Source organism: Anguilla rostrata, chromosome 12, assembly GCF_018555375.3.
Source record: "Anguilla rostrata isolate EN2019 chromosome 12, ASM1855537v3, whole genome shotgun sequence".
Classification (NCBI taxonomy): domain Eukaryota; kingdom Metazoa; phylum Chordata; class Actinopteri; order Anguilliformes; family Anguillidae; genus Anguilla; species Anguilla rostrata.
The window spans coordinates 29,552,118-29,568,910 of record NC_057944.1 but is presented as its reverse complement, the minus strand read 5'-3'; the positions used below and the strand labels follow the sequence as shown (position 1 = coordinate 29,568,910).

Below are 16,793 nucleotides of genomic sequence, written 5' to 3'. Positions count from 1 at the left end.
CCTGCGGGAGCATAAGGTCTGCAGCTGCCATGCGTAGGACGAGCCGACTGACGGACGGACGGACAGACTGACGGACGGACGGACGGACGGACGGACAGACGGACGGACAGATGGACGTATGGATGGATGGATGGACAGATGGACGGACGGACGGACAGATGGACGGACAGACGGATGGACAGACGGACAGACAGGCAGGCAGCAGCTGGAACGGGGGATCCTGTTTGAGCTGAGCCGAGCCGAGCTGAGTGTTTGCACGTGTGGGCGGGCGTGTCGTAGCGGCGGGGCTGTGAGTCAGAGTACCAGATACAGATGTATTCACCATCCCATACGCGTTAGCGGACATGAACTCATTTCCTCTGAGGGAGAAACGCTGGTCCATGCCTTATTATTCCATACAGTCTCCTGGGTACTTAATGTAGATTAATATTATTTAAGTCTGTACAGATCACAGTTTACTGGTTGGAGCTGAATGTATACGTAACTAGGTTTCATTATATTCAACATGAGTAGAACATGCTCTTTTTCATGTAGTTAAGCAGTGCAGTTAAAAAAAGGAAAGAAATTAGCATTTTCCCTGTTTCCCTTATACCTATATTTTGTCTGTTTTATTGTTTTATATATAAAATGGAGGCTTAAATATATTTGGATATCCTAGTTTCCTCTCTTCATCCATGAATGTATGCCTATGGCAGTCATACATAGACGGAACAGTCCACATTGCCACAGGTGTGCAAAATAATCAGTAAGCTATTGCCAAGTTGGGAGAAAAATGTTCAAAGTACAGTTTAATTAGTAAAACAAAACAAGTTATTGTTTTCTAGCAGAATATTTGTAAGGGGTAATCAGTGTGGAATAGTCTGTGTGTCATTCAGATTTGGACTACACTTGAATAGTGTGTGTGTGTGTGTGTGAGAGAGAGAGAGATTGGGGGGGTGGAAAGATGGACCATTTTATTTCTTCCCAAACTGAGTTGGGGTAGGAGTGGGGGGGTTGTTTCCCAGCATCCCTTACACTCTTAAAGTTTTAGTAGCTGAGACCAGCCCCTCGCCCCCATGTCCCCTGGCCCGGTTCTTCTTTTGGGTCTGATACCCCAGGGAAAGGCTACTGACAGCACAGAACGGGCCAAGAACAGTCTCCACTGGCCCAGAACCAAGCTCCCAGCTCCCAGCTCCCAGCTCCTAGTCCCCAGCTCCTAGCTCCCATCTCCCAGCTCCCCTCTCCTAGCCCCCAGCTCCACCCACATCCCATCTCCAGCTCCAGCCCCATCTCCATCTCCATCTCCCAGCTCCCAGCTCTAGCCCATCTCCAGCTCCTCTCTAGCCCAGCCCCAGCCCCAGCCCCAGCTCCCATCTCCATCTCCAGCTCCCATCTCCAGCCCCCAGCTCCCACTCCCGCCCAGCCCCAGCTCCCAGCTCCCAGCTCCCCTCTCCTAGCCCCCAGCCCCAGCCCACCCCAGCCCCCAGCTCCCAGCTCCCCTCTCCTAGCCCCCAGCTCCCACCTCCCCTCTCCAGCCCTCTGCCCCAGCTCCGCCCCAGCTCCCAGCTACCTGCTCCCAGCTCCTCGCTGCCTGGGTTTCTTTTCCTTGAACCTGCCTGGCCGGCACTGTGGATTTCCATCAAAGGCAGTCCTGTCTGTTTCTGCTCTGAGGCCCCCGGGTCTAATACACCCATCATCGCCAGCTGCTACGTCCGCCTAGCTACTGCGCAGCGTTAGCACAACACTGCCGCTACGTCCGCCTAGCTACTGCGCAGCGTTAGCACAACACTGCCGCTACGTCCGCCTAGCTACTGCGCAGCGTTAGCACAACACTGCTGCTGCGTCCGCCTAGCTACTGCGCAGCGTTAGCACAACACTGCCGCTGCGTCTGCCTAGCTACTGCGCAGCGTTAGCACAACACTGCTGCTGCGTCCGCCTAGCTACTGCGCACTTAGCACACACTGCGCTGCGTCTGCCTAGCTACTGCTCAGCGTTCGCACAACACTGCCGCTTCGTCCGCCTAGCTACTGCGCAGCGTTAGCACAGCACTGCCGCTGCGTCCGCCTAGCTACTGCTCAGCGTTAGCACAACACTGCCGCTACGTCCGCCTAGCTACTGCGCAGCGTTAGCACAACACTGCCGCTGCGTCCGCCTAGCTACTGCGCAGCGTTAGCACAACACTGCCGCTGCGTCCGCCTAGCTACTGCGCAGCGTTCGCACAGCACTGCCGCTGCGTCCGCCTAGCTACTGCGCAGCGTTAGCACAGCACTGCCGCTACGTCCGCCTAGCTACTGCGCAGCGTTAGCACAACACTGCCGCTACGTCTGCCTAGCTACTGCGCAGCGTTAGCACAACACTGCCGCTACGTCCGCCTAGCTACTGCACAGCGTTAGCTCAGCACTGCCGCTGCGTCCGCCTAGCTACTGCGCAGCGTTAGCACAGCACTGCCGCTGCGTCTGCCTAGCTACTGCGCAGCGTTAGCACAACACTGCCGCTGCGTCCCTCAGAATGTTCTGCGGCAGACTGGTAGACGCTCCGGAGGAGGTGCGGCCTGTTTTAGAAAAAGCGAATTTCGAACGTAGCAGAACAAAACGAGCACTGATTTATAACGACAGATTTTAAACAAAAGCCAGCAGCACAATAGCGTGTTTTTTTTCCCCCTGCTGTCTACAGGAAGGAATAATAGCGAAACTTCAGAAATGATAGGCTTACACAACCCAAAATAATGAGGATAAGCACTTTTGTGAACGCAGGACGTTTTTCTTCTGAAACCGCATGTTAAGAGGGAATAAAAAACAGATGGGTTCGAAGCCTAGCTCCAGCTCAGTGCCCAGACACTCCTTATCAATCACACACAAACTTACTTCCACACCAAACTTACTTTTTGATCATGCAGTTCCGATGCTTTGTAGAACTGTGGAAGAAAGACATGGTCAAGTCTATTTTTAGTTTTACTTTTTGGAACTATTTTCCCAAGACAGAACATTTTTTTCCTTGAAAAGTTACGTGAATGTCCCCTCTTTCCATACATTTATCGTGTATGGTTTATTGCAACATTATAACATTATACACAACAAACATTTTTTGCACATTTGCTTTTCACAGGCACGTTTGAAAACCCCCCTGCTGAATGTATTTTTACTTGCCCTGTAGGAACTGTGAATCCAATCAGTGAGGAAGCCCCTAAGTACCTTTGTATCTAAATGGCTTTGGGAAGGGATTTTTTGGAAGGGGCTGGAAGGAGGGGTCACTGTGCTGAAGATAAAGTGAGCAGGCCATGGTGCTGCACTGTGGTTATGGGGTCTGGATTGTGGCCGGAAGTTCTCCTGGTTCCTTTCCAAATATGGGGTCATCTGTTGCAACACTGGGCATTTTACTTGACTTTAATTACCACTTAGAAGCTTCCAAATTGTTATTATTGCGTCGCTGAGTACAGTTCCTATACACTGTATTGTATATGCATTCACAGTTCATACGCAGGCAAAATACATTATACTGTCTTTTGTCTACGGTGCCATGTGTAATGGTGTCTGGAAAACATATCATTAAGCAGTCTAGTATAACAGGTTAACTGCAGTTATTCCTCCCTCCCTGCAGGCGGCACTGCAGCATGGGGTGATTGCTGGGAGGAGAGGATTCGGCAGCATCTTTGTAGTCGCCAGTGGCAACGGTGGCAAGACCGAAGACAACTGCAACTACGACGGTTACGCCAACTCCATCTATACAGTCACTATAGGTTAGTGGTTGGGGGGGACAGCAGGTTCAGTGGTGGTGTCACTGTGGAAACACTGTGGTGCTGTGTTTTATGAGGAGTTGAGACGTTCAGTTCTGCAATTGTTATTTGAATTGTAGTCCATTTAATTGATAAATATATTTGTTTGTTCTTACATTCTGGTGAAATATGAAGCACATTTTTGTCTTGTAATTGCAGTGCCATGTGTGCTAAGCCATGTGTATGACTTTTTCTGTTCTTAAGGTCAATTGTTCATAATTGAAGAATGTTCTGGAAAAGCGCAATGATCTGCCTTTTCTTTTTTTGACTTAATCTCATTGGCAGACTTTAGCACAGTTCGGGCCATTCACTCAAATATGTTTCCGAACCTGAGCCAGTCGCTCAGTTTGTCTCCAGTCTTGCTCAATGCCTTCATAAATCTGTTTAGTGTGGGTTATCATGTTTTTCCAAGATTTCCCTCAATGACGAGACGACATGTTTTGAGAAGACATATTGTTCCTGTTGTTTCCGCTAAGAATTTGTGTGTGTGTGTGTGTGTGTGTGTGTGTGTTTGTGTGCGTGCTGATGGTGTTGTGTGGTGCTGTGTGTGTGTGTGTGTGTGTGTGTGTGTGCTTGTGTTTGTGGTGTGTGTGTGTGTGTGCTATGAAGTCGGGCAGAGCGGAGTGCCTTTCTACGCTGAAGAATGTGCCTCCATGCTGGCCGTCACCTTCAGCAGTGGGGACAGACTACTGCGCAGCATCGTGAGTCTCTACAGCACTCCCATGTGCAGTCACCCACAGCACCTGCTCCTCTGCCAAGCACATTATCCAAACACTTGTGGCTCTCCTGATTGGCTGGTGCTCTCGCCCAATCGGAGGTCCTCTGAGTGAGTGATCTGGTCTCAAAGGGGCGAACGAGAGACTTCTTTTACCATCTCATCACTCATCACAAATAGCAACTGCAGAGGAAGAGGAAGGGAATGGGAAGTAACACGTTGCAATGAGGTTCCATTAACTAATCTTAGTTAATGCATTAGCACACCTGAACGAAGAATGAACAAATATATTAACGTGTTCGTGTTAGCTAAGCCATTTGCAAAGGTGGAATAGGAGCTTGAAAAGTTGAAGTAAGTAGGCTTCTTATGTGCGAATAATGTATTCTTGCAAGTGTTACATTAGTGAACAATTTGTTCATACTGGGAAATACTTCTTAAGCATTTCCTGTCAGTATATGAAACATTACTTATGGTGACCGAAAGGGAGCAAATCATTCTCTGATGACATTGTTAAACATGGAAGAGAATGGTACAGGATTGGATGAAATGCAAATACATGACGTGTTCATGTTAACAAATGCCTTGTTAATAGATTAGTTCCTTCTTCGTTCAGGTAAGTTAATACATTAACTCATGTTAGTTAATGGAACCTTACTGTAAAGAGTCACCGGGACTGAGAAGTTCAGCAGTATCTGTCTCCCCTTCCGCTAGAAGCTTAGATAGGCATAAAGAACGAGAGCGAAACTGAAGATAAAGTGAAGGAAGGAGTGGGAGGGAGGAAGAGAAAGGAGGGGAGCTGGAGCCGGCCCTGTTTGTTTCCGTCTCCATGGCGATGCCGTCTTCCCGATGTCATAATGGTCTGAGAACGCATTGACTTGTGACACTGTCCCAGATACGATTGGTCTTTCAGAAGCACGATCATCTGATTGGTGGCTGGAAAGTCACTGCCTAGTTGGAGAAAATGACATGTGTGACATGTGGCATCCTGGCAGGGAGAGAATGTGAACAATTACCTGCAGATGTGCAACCCGTTTTTGTATTTTCATATTTGTGTAAGTAAGCCACCAGGCTTATTTGACTCTTGGCTTTACTTGAGTGAACATTGGTGGCCGCACAGCATTTGTGGAATTACTTTCAAGGCACTTATAAAATTTTTTAAGTATAAAGGCGATTATTTTGTCATTTCTTCTTTAAATCTACCATTAAAATTTTAAGAACTGTTCCCACTCCCATGAGTAAGTCTAAAATGTGACCAGCGAGATTTTATAAGCATTCTGTGGTTTAAATTATTTGTGTGTGCAAACACACGCATGCTTTAAAGCTTAGCTTCCAGAATTTTCTATTGAATTTTCTATTCCCTTATATCTTAAAGGATAGGTATAGTTTAAGAGTACCGTGTGCTGGGAATGTTAAAGGTTTTCAGGGCTTCCGTGGATCTGTCTAATAAATGAGAGTTCTAGAACACTAAAAACGGAATTATTCTGCTCTGTGTTCCTGCGTAGGCTGTAGTCCTGCTTCAAAGGGCGGTAGGTTCCGTCATCAGCCCATGTGATTACATCATCATCTCAGTCCTCGCCCCTGGGGCCTGTAATCCTGGTGGTTTCCTGCCTCTTTAAATGACTAGCAGGCCAGAGTTCCCCGGCGTGCATTTAATGGGTCCGATTAAGGCCCCAGTTACTTGAATAAAGACGTTAAGAGCCGAAGAGTAGCTTCTTGGGGGGCGTGGGCCTCGAGTGCCCCCAAATCGGTCACCTGGAAATGCTGCTGTCGTCTTACCGGCCCAGCCCCTGTGGAAACAGGGCGGTGTAGTGCTCTGCCAGGCTCTGGGCTTGGTCTCCTGTAAGCGCTGATATCAGGCGTTCCCACCTCTCTTACTCACACCCCCGCCCCCCCACACGCAGTCTAAATGCCTTTCAGAGAGCAGGTTGGTGTCCCGCAGGCTGCCTGTCTGTGCAGTCGGGGCGTGTCCCACCCGCAGCACGCGCGTGGTCACCGCGCAGTACGGCGTTTCTGGACGGCGGTCCGGCGGGATTGGCTCCAAAAGGACGCCCGGCGCGGTTCTGCGGGAAAGCTTTTGGCTGGGCAAGGCGAGCGTGTCCTAATCAGTCCCGTGGGGGATGCTTGTCGTGTTCTTTGCTGCTCCGGTACAGAACATCCTTCTGACCAGTGCACAACATCCCACAGAACTTTCACTGGAGCTTCCTCTCGGACACACACAGAGCCAGCTCTAGGGGTTCAGTAGCCCTAACGAAGAAGTAACCGGGGGCAACCAATCACGGACCAGGGGAGGGTGGTGTCAAAGCTCCTTTGATCTTTGAGATGGATATACCAAATTAATAAAGGCAGTTTTATATTTGTTCAAGGACCCTCAACAGGAAAAAGCACTGACTCGAAATGCAGGGAACGGGAAATATTTCTCATTTGGTTCTTGCCTCAAAATTGCTTGCATTTTGCTATTTAAAATGGAGCAGTGTACTATGGGATTGCTAGGCTCCAACTTCCACCCTTTTGAAGGGGCGTGGACTGTTGATTTCCAGGAGTGTGGTTTTTTTTTTTTTTTGTGGTTGGTTGGTGATGTTGTTTGCATTCATCTATTTGCCTTGGCTTCAGATCAGATCAGATCAGCGACTGTTACACCCACATCCCTGCTTACCAAGAACAGTTAACTCCCCTTTGCAGTCAGAGGGCCAGCAATCCCATAGTGCTTTGCTCCATTGTGTTTATTAACAAAAGCCTCAATGTTTTCAAAAGCAAATAACAACAGAGTAATTTTGAAATGAGACACTGTTAATGTACCGTTCTGTGCATTTTAAGTTGTTTGTCTTTTTTTCCCCAGTGGGGTGTTCCCTCTAAGGAAAGCGTCTTGGTTTTGTTTTTCATAAACGTATTGAATTGAGCTCTTCCAGTCAGCGCTTTAGCTGTCTGTAGGCCCAGGCCGCTCGCCCTTCCCTCACACACGGCGTGTGGCGTTGCTTCCAAGCCCTGAGTAGCCTCACAGCAGTAAAGGCCCTCCGTGGAGGGGAAGCTGTCAGAGGCACGGCGTGTGAGGAGGGTTAGGGCTGCGTGGGGCTGTCTTTTAAGGAAACGTGTGCGTGGCCGTCTTAAAGGGCCGTGATGTCATCGCCCAGTTGAGAGGGGCGCTGTCTTGTGAAGCAGCGGCGCTGCAGTGTGGGGCTCTCCTCTCTGTGCGGTGAGGCCGTGAGTGTTTAGAGTCAGGAGTTGAGAGAGGGAATCGAGAAGAGGGAAGAATCGGGGGGCCTCTCTCCCCCCCACCCCACCCCCACTCTCATAGGCCTTATGTTTACAGGAGAATCTTCTGTCCTCCCCTTCGGGCACATGCGTCTCTTCTGAGCTCTTCCTTTTATCCTTCTTTTGACAAACGACATGTCCGGGACAATTAAACATGACCCTCTGCCCCCCCTCCCCTGTCGCTGCATTGGGCCTCTGCCTGTAACAGTGCTGGCAGCGAGTAAGCCTGGTGTCTGTCTGTGCCCGAGACGCTGGCGCCTGGGTGAGCTGTCCTTTGATATATTTCCTGTAGTATAGCTTGCTTTTGAATGGAACATGCTGCTGTGAAGAGTTAGATTTACTGGCTGCTCTAGCCTGTAAGTCTCCATATTTGACTTGACCCTGTCTAATGTGCTCTCTTAATGGGAGTTTTCATCAGGGAGTGGGAACTGAGTGTCCATGTGACGCTGATTTACTGTGTCTGTGTGTGTATTTGTATGTATGCACGTGTGTGTGTGTGTCTGTGTGTCTGTGTGTGTATTTGTATGTATGCATGTGTGTCTGTGTGTGTGTGTGTGTGTGTGTATGTATTTGTATGAATGCGTGTGTGTGTGTGTGTGTGTGTGTGTGTATTTGTATGAATGCGTGTGTGTGTGTGTCTGTGTGTCTGTGTGTGTATTTGTATGTATGCGTGTGTGTGTCTATGTGCGTGTGTGTGTCAGGTGACCTCAGACTGGACGCTGCAGAAGGGTAAAGGCTGCACAGAAGGGCACACGGGCACCTCGGCCGCCGCCCCGCTGGCCGCTGGCATGGTGGCGCTCATGCTGCAGGTGCGGCCCTGCCTCACCTGGAGAGACGTGCAGCACATCATCGCCTACACCGCCACTAAGGTGAGGGGGAGAGGGCAGGACCTGGGGAGGAACTGGGGGAGGAGACAGTTAATAGGCAGGTGTGGGGTGGGTGGTTGATACTGTGGAAGAGAGGAAATATGTGCAGCTGCCCATCACCTTCACCCAAAAAGGAAGATGGAGGGAGGGGGACATTGAGTGGAGACTGACAGAAAGGAGGAAAGTGGGGAACAGAGGGAGAGAGAGTTTTGGGGAGAGGGGGTGGAACTTTGTTAGAGGGACGCTATAAAGCCAGATGTGATGTTTAAAATCGGGGGGGTGGAGGGGCGGGGTTTTAGAGTAGCAGAGAAAGAGAGCGAGAGAAGGAGGAAATGAAATGACAAAGGAAGGAAGTGACTTCCTGTTTGTTTCACACGCAGCTGTGTGTGTTGAGTTTGTGGTGTGTGAAAGGTGAGGGGCTGAGCCGGGCCTGTTAGTGGAGCTCCAGTGTGACCTGCAGGCTGGCAGTAATGGTGAGGTTCAGGGGTGTGAGGCTGGAGTGGGTCCAGCACAGACGCAGGGGGGGGACACTCCGCAGCTGCTCCTGTGCATGTACTGCATGGCACTGACACTGAGAGCCCCAGGGGCTGCTAATGGGCCTCTAATGCTAACCCGTTTCCCCAATTGTGTTTGTGTGTGCACGTGTGTGCATGTGTGCGTGTGTGGATTTTTTGTGTGTGTGCGTGGTGGCAGGGGCGTGTGTGTGTGCGTGTGTGTGCGCACGTGTCTTGCGTGTGTGTGACATGTGTGTGCAGTGTGCGGATGCGTGTGTGTGTGTGTGTGTGTGTGTGGTGTGCGCACGTGTACTGCGTGCGTGTGCGCGTTGTGCGTGGTGTGTCGCTGCGCGTGTGTGTGTTGTGCGCGACGTGTCTGGTGCTGTGGCACGTGTGTGCGCGCGCGTGTGTGTGTGTGTGTATGTGTGTGTGTGTGTGTGTGTACAGTATGAGGACAGGCGGGCTGACTGGAAGACAAATGGAGCTGGATTCCACCACAGCCACCAGCACGGCTTCGGCCTGCTGAACGCCTGGAGGCTTGTCAACGCTGCCAAGGTACCGAGAATCCATGCAGACGCACGTTAGCACCTTCAACACGCTAACTCCGGTAACAGGCTAATCACAGTGTTAACTGCAGTACAGTCCGCTTAAATGCATGAAAGAAGGAGACTGGCAGAGAGTGCCGATGACCGCACATGCCACTCGGACGTCTGCTGTCTAAAAACCCCGCTTCCCACCTTTAACAGCCTGCCAAAGTGGCTAGAAATCCTCCCCGCGTTTCCTGCACACTCTGGTACATTGTGTTATCAGTGGCATGTACTGTTCCTTCAGGTTTATCAATCATGTGCACCTGTCACAGGCTAGCTAGCTTGCCAGTAAGGAGGATAATGTAGACTGATTTAGCGAGCCGGCTAGTTGGTATGGTGGCTTGCTAATGAGGAGGAATACAAGACGTGCTTGCAAACTGCCATTCTAACTCAGTAGCAAGGTACACAGTTGGTAGATGTCAAGCTAATAAGGTTGAGAATGGACTGACCTTGCTGAATGGATAGAAAACAACCAACCAGTCGCTAGGCAGCCTGCCACTGATGCAGTCAAACCGCACCCAACATTAGCTTGATTAAATCAATACAAATTGCCTCAGTTTGAATGGAGTTGTTCTGGGTGTGCTGTTGTGCACACTGGATGACGCCCTTTGATATCTGACTAGCGCTAGATTACTTGTGATTTCACACTGTGGTATGGAACAGCGTGGGGTGGCCCCAATCTGAGCAGTGTTTGGCGCCCGTAGAGGAAGGTGCCGCTATTCGAGTTTCAGTTTGGGGCGGAAACCGGAGGCTGTCGGTTAGCCCCCGAAACCAAGCGAGCGCGCTTCTGACTTCATGAGTGAGGAGGACCCACCAGAGAACCTTTCGAATCTTACGCTCGCCGCTGGTGGCGTGTGTGGAGAGGAAAAAAAACCGTTGCCCTTTTAAGATTTTATTTAAGTGGTCGCTCTTGTTCACCTTTGTACTGAAGCTCATTTTACTGGGACTCTCTTGCGGTTATGTTACTGGCACCGTGACGTTGTTTGAGATTTACTGCATCCTAGCAAATTCAAAGATATTATCTTTCACCGTTAACGTTCTCATATTTAACTGCTACGCATTTTCCCATTCTTGCGCTTGTCTTATTGTGACGCAGTTGGGCAGATGAGGTTCAGCAGCGGTGTGTTGCTGTAATGCCATTTGTAATGTAATGCCAGTAATTGGGGAAATATGCTCACTGTTCTGCTAAACCCGTTTGTGAATTCTCCTGGCCAGTTATGCGGTGCTTCCACAGAACGTTCCATGCAGCGACGCCGTGTAGTGACGCCGTCTGCAACCCCCACGGCCCCCCCCCTTTCTCTGTTGCCAGGTGTGGGAGTCTGTGCCGTTCCTGGTGTCCTATCAGAGTCCAGTGCTGCATGAAGAGGAGCCAATCCCTGCGTCCCCTGACAGGCTCACCCTCACCTGGAACGGTAAGGGGGAGGGGCAGGAGCCTCCGTGGATACGGGTTAGCACCTGATTAGCATTCCTGTGCCGAAGCGCATGTCATCTGGATTGGCTGCCCCGCAGTCGGTGCGTGCTCTCGGCCCATCCATGCCGGATGGGGATTGGTGAATGTGAGCTTGTTGGTCCTCGTGAGGGCTGCAGGGCTGCCCGGGAGCCTCCACACACTCCCCCTTTCCTGTGTGTGACTTTGCGGGTGTGGTCTTTTGTGTATTTGGGTGTGCGGTTGTTCAGCGTGTGTAACGGTCCAGTGTGCTTGTGTGGTGTCTGTGTGTGTGTGTGTGTGTGGTGTCCGTGTCTGTGTATTTGTGTGTGTGGCGTCCGTGTCTGTGTGTGTGTTTGTGTGCGTCTGTGTGCGTGTGTGTCTGTGTGTGGTGTACGTGTCTGTGTCTGTGAGTGTGTGTGTGAGAGAGAGAGACAGAGAGACAGAGGGGGCGGGGAGTTCCTCTCAGCCAGCCTGCCTCAGCGATCGCTCCTTTTTAGGCAATGTTTCTGATTCTAGAGTCTCCGTGTCAGTGTGCCGAGGCATGAACCGAAACATCCTCGCTCCCTCCTCCTTCTCTCTCTCTCTCTCGCTCTCCCCATTCTCTCTCCCGCTCTCTCTCTCTCCACCGTGAGCTCGAGAGTTCAGCTGCTCCTCTAGAATTCGTCCGGCATTAAATTTCCAGTAAACCCTGTGTTTCGGTCACGCTGAATAGAAACCTCTCTATTGTGGCTCTTTTTGCTTCCTCTCCCTGGCCTCTCCCAAACGCCCCCCCGCCCCCCCCCCCACCCCGTTAAGTCTCAGAATGTGGGTTCAGGCTGAGGCCGCTCCGTTGTTTTGACAGAAGCCGCGCCAGTCGTGGGGCGCTGACGCAACGCAGAGAATGACACAATCCAGCAGGGTGCCGTATGTCTCAGCCCCCCGCCCCCCTGCCCCTCCCTCAGCAGGGTGCCGTTTGTCTCAGAGCCCCCCCCCCCCCGCCCCACACCTCCGCCCCCCCCTCCTCCTAGCCTTTCTCTTTTTTTAATGCTTTATCTTCATCCGATTCCGTTACGCTATCTGCGCACCACCTGCTGTTAATGTTTAACCGTGCGCTGATGGATAGAGGGCCGCTGCGGCTGGAACAGTTGGCCCTCTCAGCGATGCCAGGGGGCCGCAGATAAAGAGCACAGTCGCTGGGTGCGGACTGACGGGAGCTGGGCAGTTTAACGCCACCGAGACACAGTCCAGCCCACAGTCCAGCCCGCAGTCCAGCCCGCTCGCTTTCAACCGCCATCAGTAATGCGCTGTGAATGTGGACCTCGGTCACGGTGGTGGTGCCCCCTTGCAGACCATTATAAAAAGCTCAAAATGTGAATCCGGTTTGCACTGCTTCGTATCTGTACAGTACGTGCAGTTTACCCATAAACCTCTTTTAATGCACCAGTGCTGTATATATTTTTAACACAATCCTTTAAAATGGTTTGCTTTAGGTTTGTGTGGAACTCCCCGTTAAGGGCTCCTGAGTGGTCATGTATACGTTGCAGCCAGGGGTGTGTAATAAGGGTGTGTGACAGGGAAGGCTAGTGATGGGGTGTGCATGTACGCGTGTGCGTGTGTGTGCGCGTGTGCATACGCGTGCGCGTGTGCGGGGGGGGGGGGGGCTTTCTCTGTCTTTCTCCCGGCACAAATCATTGATTCATCGCTGGATGCAGCCATATCGAAACCAAGAAGTGCTAGTGCTGATGCACCAGTGGCCATGTTGTGGTCCGGGGGGGGGGGGTTCATTCCGCTCTGCGGGGAATCCCCCATCTCGATGCTCAATAGCGATACCTCTGGTCGGCCCCACGCCTGCCTGCAGCCTGCTTGCGTTAAGTGCGCAGTAGCTTTAGCGGGTTAGCCGATGGGCTGGACTGTGGAAAAGAGGCTGCTGGTTGACGCTGGTCCCACGCATTCTATACGTACGTTTTTTATAGAATGATATCTTCATAAAACTTACCGAATGAATCCAGGAGCTGTTTAAATTGGTATTCTAGAACAGTGTGATTAGAAATGACGGCCTGAGATTACTGTCGGTTGTTGTAGCGTGCTTTAACTCCTGCTCGTTTTGCTTTTGCTGTGAAAACAAAACGTGGAGGTGATTAGGTTGGATTTTAAGTTTTATTAGGTTTAGGATTGGGTTTATTGATAGTAGCTTTTTTGGCCATTTGTGGAAGAGAGTACCGTACAGACTAAACACTTGTAAAAGCAAGCCGTGTCTCTGAGCTTGCTGTCCGCATGGAAGGACAGAGCCCGCGCATTTATCAGGAGGGCATTCTGGGTAAGGACCATAGCGCCCGATGGTCTTAGAAAAAAGAAAAAAGACTGGGCGATGTGGAAATGGACTGAAACTTCAGGAAGGAATGCACCGCCCATGCCAGCCCGGGTTTAAAACAAAACTCCCTATGGTTCAGTTTTATTAATAGAGCCTGATGTGAAGTGTGTGTGTGAAAGAGAGAGAGTGCCCGTGTGCGTGTGTGTGTGTGTGAGTGCCTCTGTGTGTGTGTGTGTGTGTGAAAGAGAGAGAGTGCCCGTGTGCGTGTGTGTGTGTGTGAGTGCCTCTGTGTGTGTGTGTGAGAAAGAGAGAGAGTGCCTGTGCGTGTGTGTGCGTGTGTGTGCGTGTTCACGCGTGTGTGTGTTTCTCCCACTGGGCTGTCAGCGGTAAGCTTTGCTAGGGTTGCCAGGCCCACCTTGTTCCCCCAGACCGTACCCTGGCTGCCCTGTTGGGAAACACATCCCAGCTGCTATTCTTCTGAAACACCGCCCTCAGCTTCTCAGCGCTGACTTTAACAAGCCTCAACAGTCAAACAGGCAGGAGAATAAACGCTCTTATTTACAATAGCAAACCCTCGTAGTGTGCGTCAGTTTAGCCAGCAGCAAGGAAATGGTAATTACTGGATGGTATCAATGCACTTGTATTTGAGAGATGTCTCGGAGAGTGTAATCCAGATTACATTCTGTTTCCTGCTTAACCGTAGTTTCTTGCCTGAAGTGTTTGGCAGTCATTTTAGGGGCATTTTGTTTCATTACAGACCTGTCAGGTGACCCTCTCTTTGTGTTATTTATTTGGTCTCTTTCAAAGAAAACCTTCATTTTTCCAAGAATCAGCCGTGTGGGTTGTGGTGTGCTTCCAGAAATAGCCTAATTTTCTACTGCCGATGGTCACAGCGGCGGCGATGGGCGTGTCTGTTGCCGTGCAGATGTGTCACTTCCTTTGCCGGAGTGAGAACAGAATCCCCTCTTCTCCATCCTCCCATCTTGTCTCCTCCTCCGTCCCCCTCTCCCCCCCTCCCCCTCTCCCCTGCCCTTAGGGAAGTGTTCTTCCCTATAAGGAAATGTAGCGTGGAGCCGCTACAACAAACAGGGCCGAGGAAATGCCAGGGAATTACAGCGCCCCAGAGCGAGAATTCAGAGAGAGGGAGAGAGACGGAGGGAGAGTGAGAGGGAGAGAAAGGGAGAGAGAAGAGAGAGAGAGAGAGAGGAGAAAGAGAGAAAGGGAGAGAGACGGAGGGAGAGAGAGAGAGGAGTGAGAGTGAGAGGGAGAGAGAAGAGAAAGGGAGAGAGGAGAGAGAGAGGTGGAGAGAGAAGAGAGAGGAAAAAGGGGGGGAGAGGAGAGAAAGAGAAGGGGGGAGGAGGAGGGGAAGGAGGGGGCTCGCTGAGTCAGCATGAGCAGGTCTGTTTTACCCATTGATATTCACTGTGGTGAGTGCTAAATCACATATTTTCCAGCATTCTCCATTGAACAGAACAAGTGACTCCTGTGCTTGTGTATCTAAGATGACCAAACTACTGTTTAAACACGATACTGCCTTAAAAATATATGTCTAAACGTCAGTTTTACATTAGGATTAACATTGGGCTGGCACTATAAAATCAGATTAACATATCAGACAGGTTTCTCGCAGGGGCAAAAGAAACAGCTTTTCTCATCTAAATTGAAATGGTGAACAGACAGTGCCCTACTTTCCTGATCACACACACACGTGAACAGCATTTCCGCAGATCATTAGAAACCTCGGATGTTGAAAGTTCAGGGTTGTGGAATGTGCTTGATTTTTTTTTTTTAGCTTGTTTGTGCTAAAATGCGATGCAGCCTCACACAGTCTCCCCCCCGCCTGCCCCCTTAGTGACGGCGGCTGACCTGCAGCAGTCCGGAATGCAGACGCTGGAGCATGTGTCCATCACCGTGACGATGACCCACCCTCGCCGCGGCAACGTGGAGATCACGCTGGTCTGTCCCAGCGGTATGACCTCACTCATAGGGGCCCGCCGCGTCCGCGACATGTGAGTGCACGTGCCCTCGCCCGGTCTCTGGCCCGCGGGCTGCCTCCCAGCGCTGATTATATGCTACGTTACAGGCCCGCGGCTTTAGCCTCATGTGGTAGCGTTGCGCGGATGCCGCGGTTACGACGCTAGCTCCTTCGGCTGCTTTGGGGGCGCTGGCTGTTTGTGCAGTTGTGTAAGTAACCATGGTAACCCCATAACCAGGTTTACCGGTGCAGGATACAGTGCATTATGGGTGCCTAGTTGTACTGTTGACGGAGTGTGTGAGCATTTAAGTGGGACGGTAGCAACTGGTAGTATCTGTGCCTGTATCTGCTCAACCACTTAAACTCTCAGAGAGAAACCCAGAAGTGGGCATAGCATAACTGGAAGTTGTGGGAACCACTGAAAATGCACAGGGCAGCATGGTATAATGGGGAAGGAACTGGTCCTGTAACCTGAAGGTCACAGGTTCGATTCCCAGGTAGGACATTGCCGTTGTACCCTTGAGTAAGGTGCATAACCTGCATTGCTCCAGTGTATATCCTGCTGTACAAATGGATGTAATGTACATGTACATGTAAAAAGTTGTGGAAGTCGCTGTGGATGAGAGAATAATGTTATGTAATGCACATTAATCTAGAAAGCCGGCCTGTTCTGCTGATCACTCAACCTCCATTTTGCGTTGTACCCGGGGTGGGCTGAGTGTGTGACTGTGTCCTGTCTGATAGGGACCCATCGGGCTACACGGACTGGACCTTCTCCACCGTGCGCTGCTGGGGAGAGAGAGCAGAGGGACAGTACAGCCTGGACCTCACAGATTACAGTATGACTGCACTTCCTGTTTCTCTCTTCCCTTCAAATTTTGAAAAATTATTTGTTGGCAGAAGTATTTTCAACAGTGAGTTTTTCCCAAACAAAAGAAAAACAACATCATGACAAATAATGATGATAGTAATCTTAAAAAAAGATTGCAAATATGATAAATAAATGATGAAATAATAACAATGATGCTTGTGGTCACTCAGTGTCCCTCAGGTTATGGTGGTCTCTCTCTCTTTCTCTCTCAGGTGATGGTGTCTTGCCTTTGGGAGTTCTGAAATATTGGAAGCTGACTCTGTATGGCTCCTCGATGTCCTATGAGGAAGTGAAGCAGAGACAGCGGTAAGGGAGGACTGTGTGTCTGTGTCTCTGTGTGTCTGTGTATGTGCCTCTGTCTGTCTATGTGTCTGTGCTTATGTGTATCACTGTAGGTTTTGTGCTTCAGCGTCTCTTTATATGTATATATATGTCATGTGATGTTATGCTATATGCCGAAACACTCTCCGTTTCTGGCCTTCTTTGCATGTTAGGCTTTCAGTGAGCCTTTATTTGCATATTAAGGTTTCAGTGAAACAGTAACGTTATTTGGGAGTGTAGGAATG

The 16,793-nt window shown here is 50.4% G+C and overlaps 1 protein-coding gene across 1 annotated transcript in view; it reads left to right on the top strand.

The window, feature by feature from the left end:
* Positions 1-16,793, top strand: part of pcsk7 (proprotein convertase subtilisin/kexin type 7) — a 31,631-nt gene that overhangs the window by 11,262 nt on the left and 3,576 nt on the right. Inside the window, 8 exon segments of the mRNA XM_064303790.1 lie at positions 3,577-3,739; positions 4,361-4,452; positions 8,417-8,584; positions 9,523-9,630; positions 10,972-11,074; positions 15,234-15,390; positions 16,101-16,195; positions 16,440-16,533. Of these exon segments, the coding sequence (XP_064159860.1) occupies positions 3,577-3,739; positions 4,361-4,452; positions 8,417-8,584; positions 9,523-9,630; positions 10,972-11,074; positions 15,234-15,390; positions 16,101-16,195; positions 16,440-16,533 (980 nt within the window).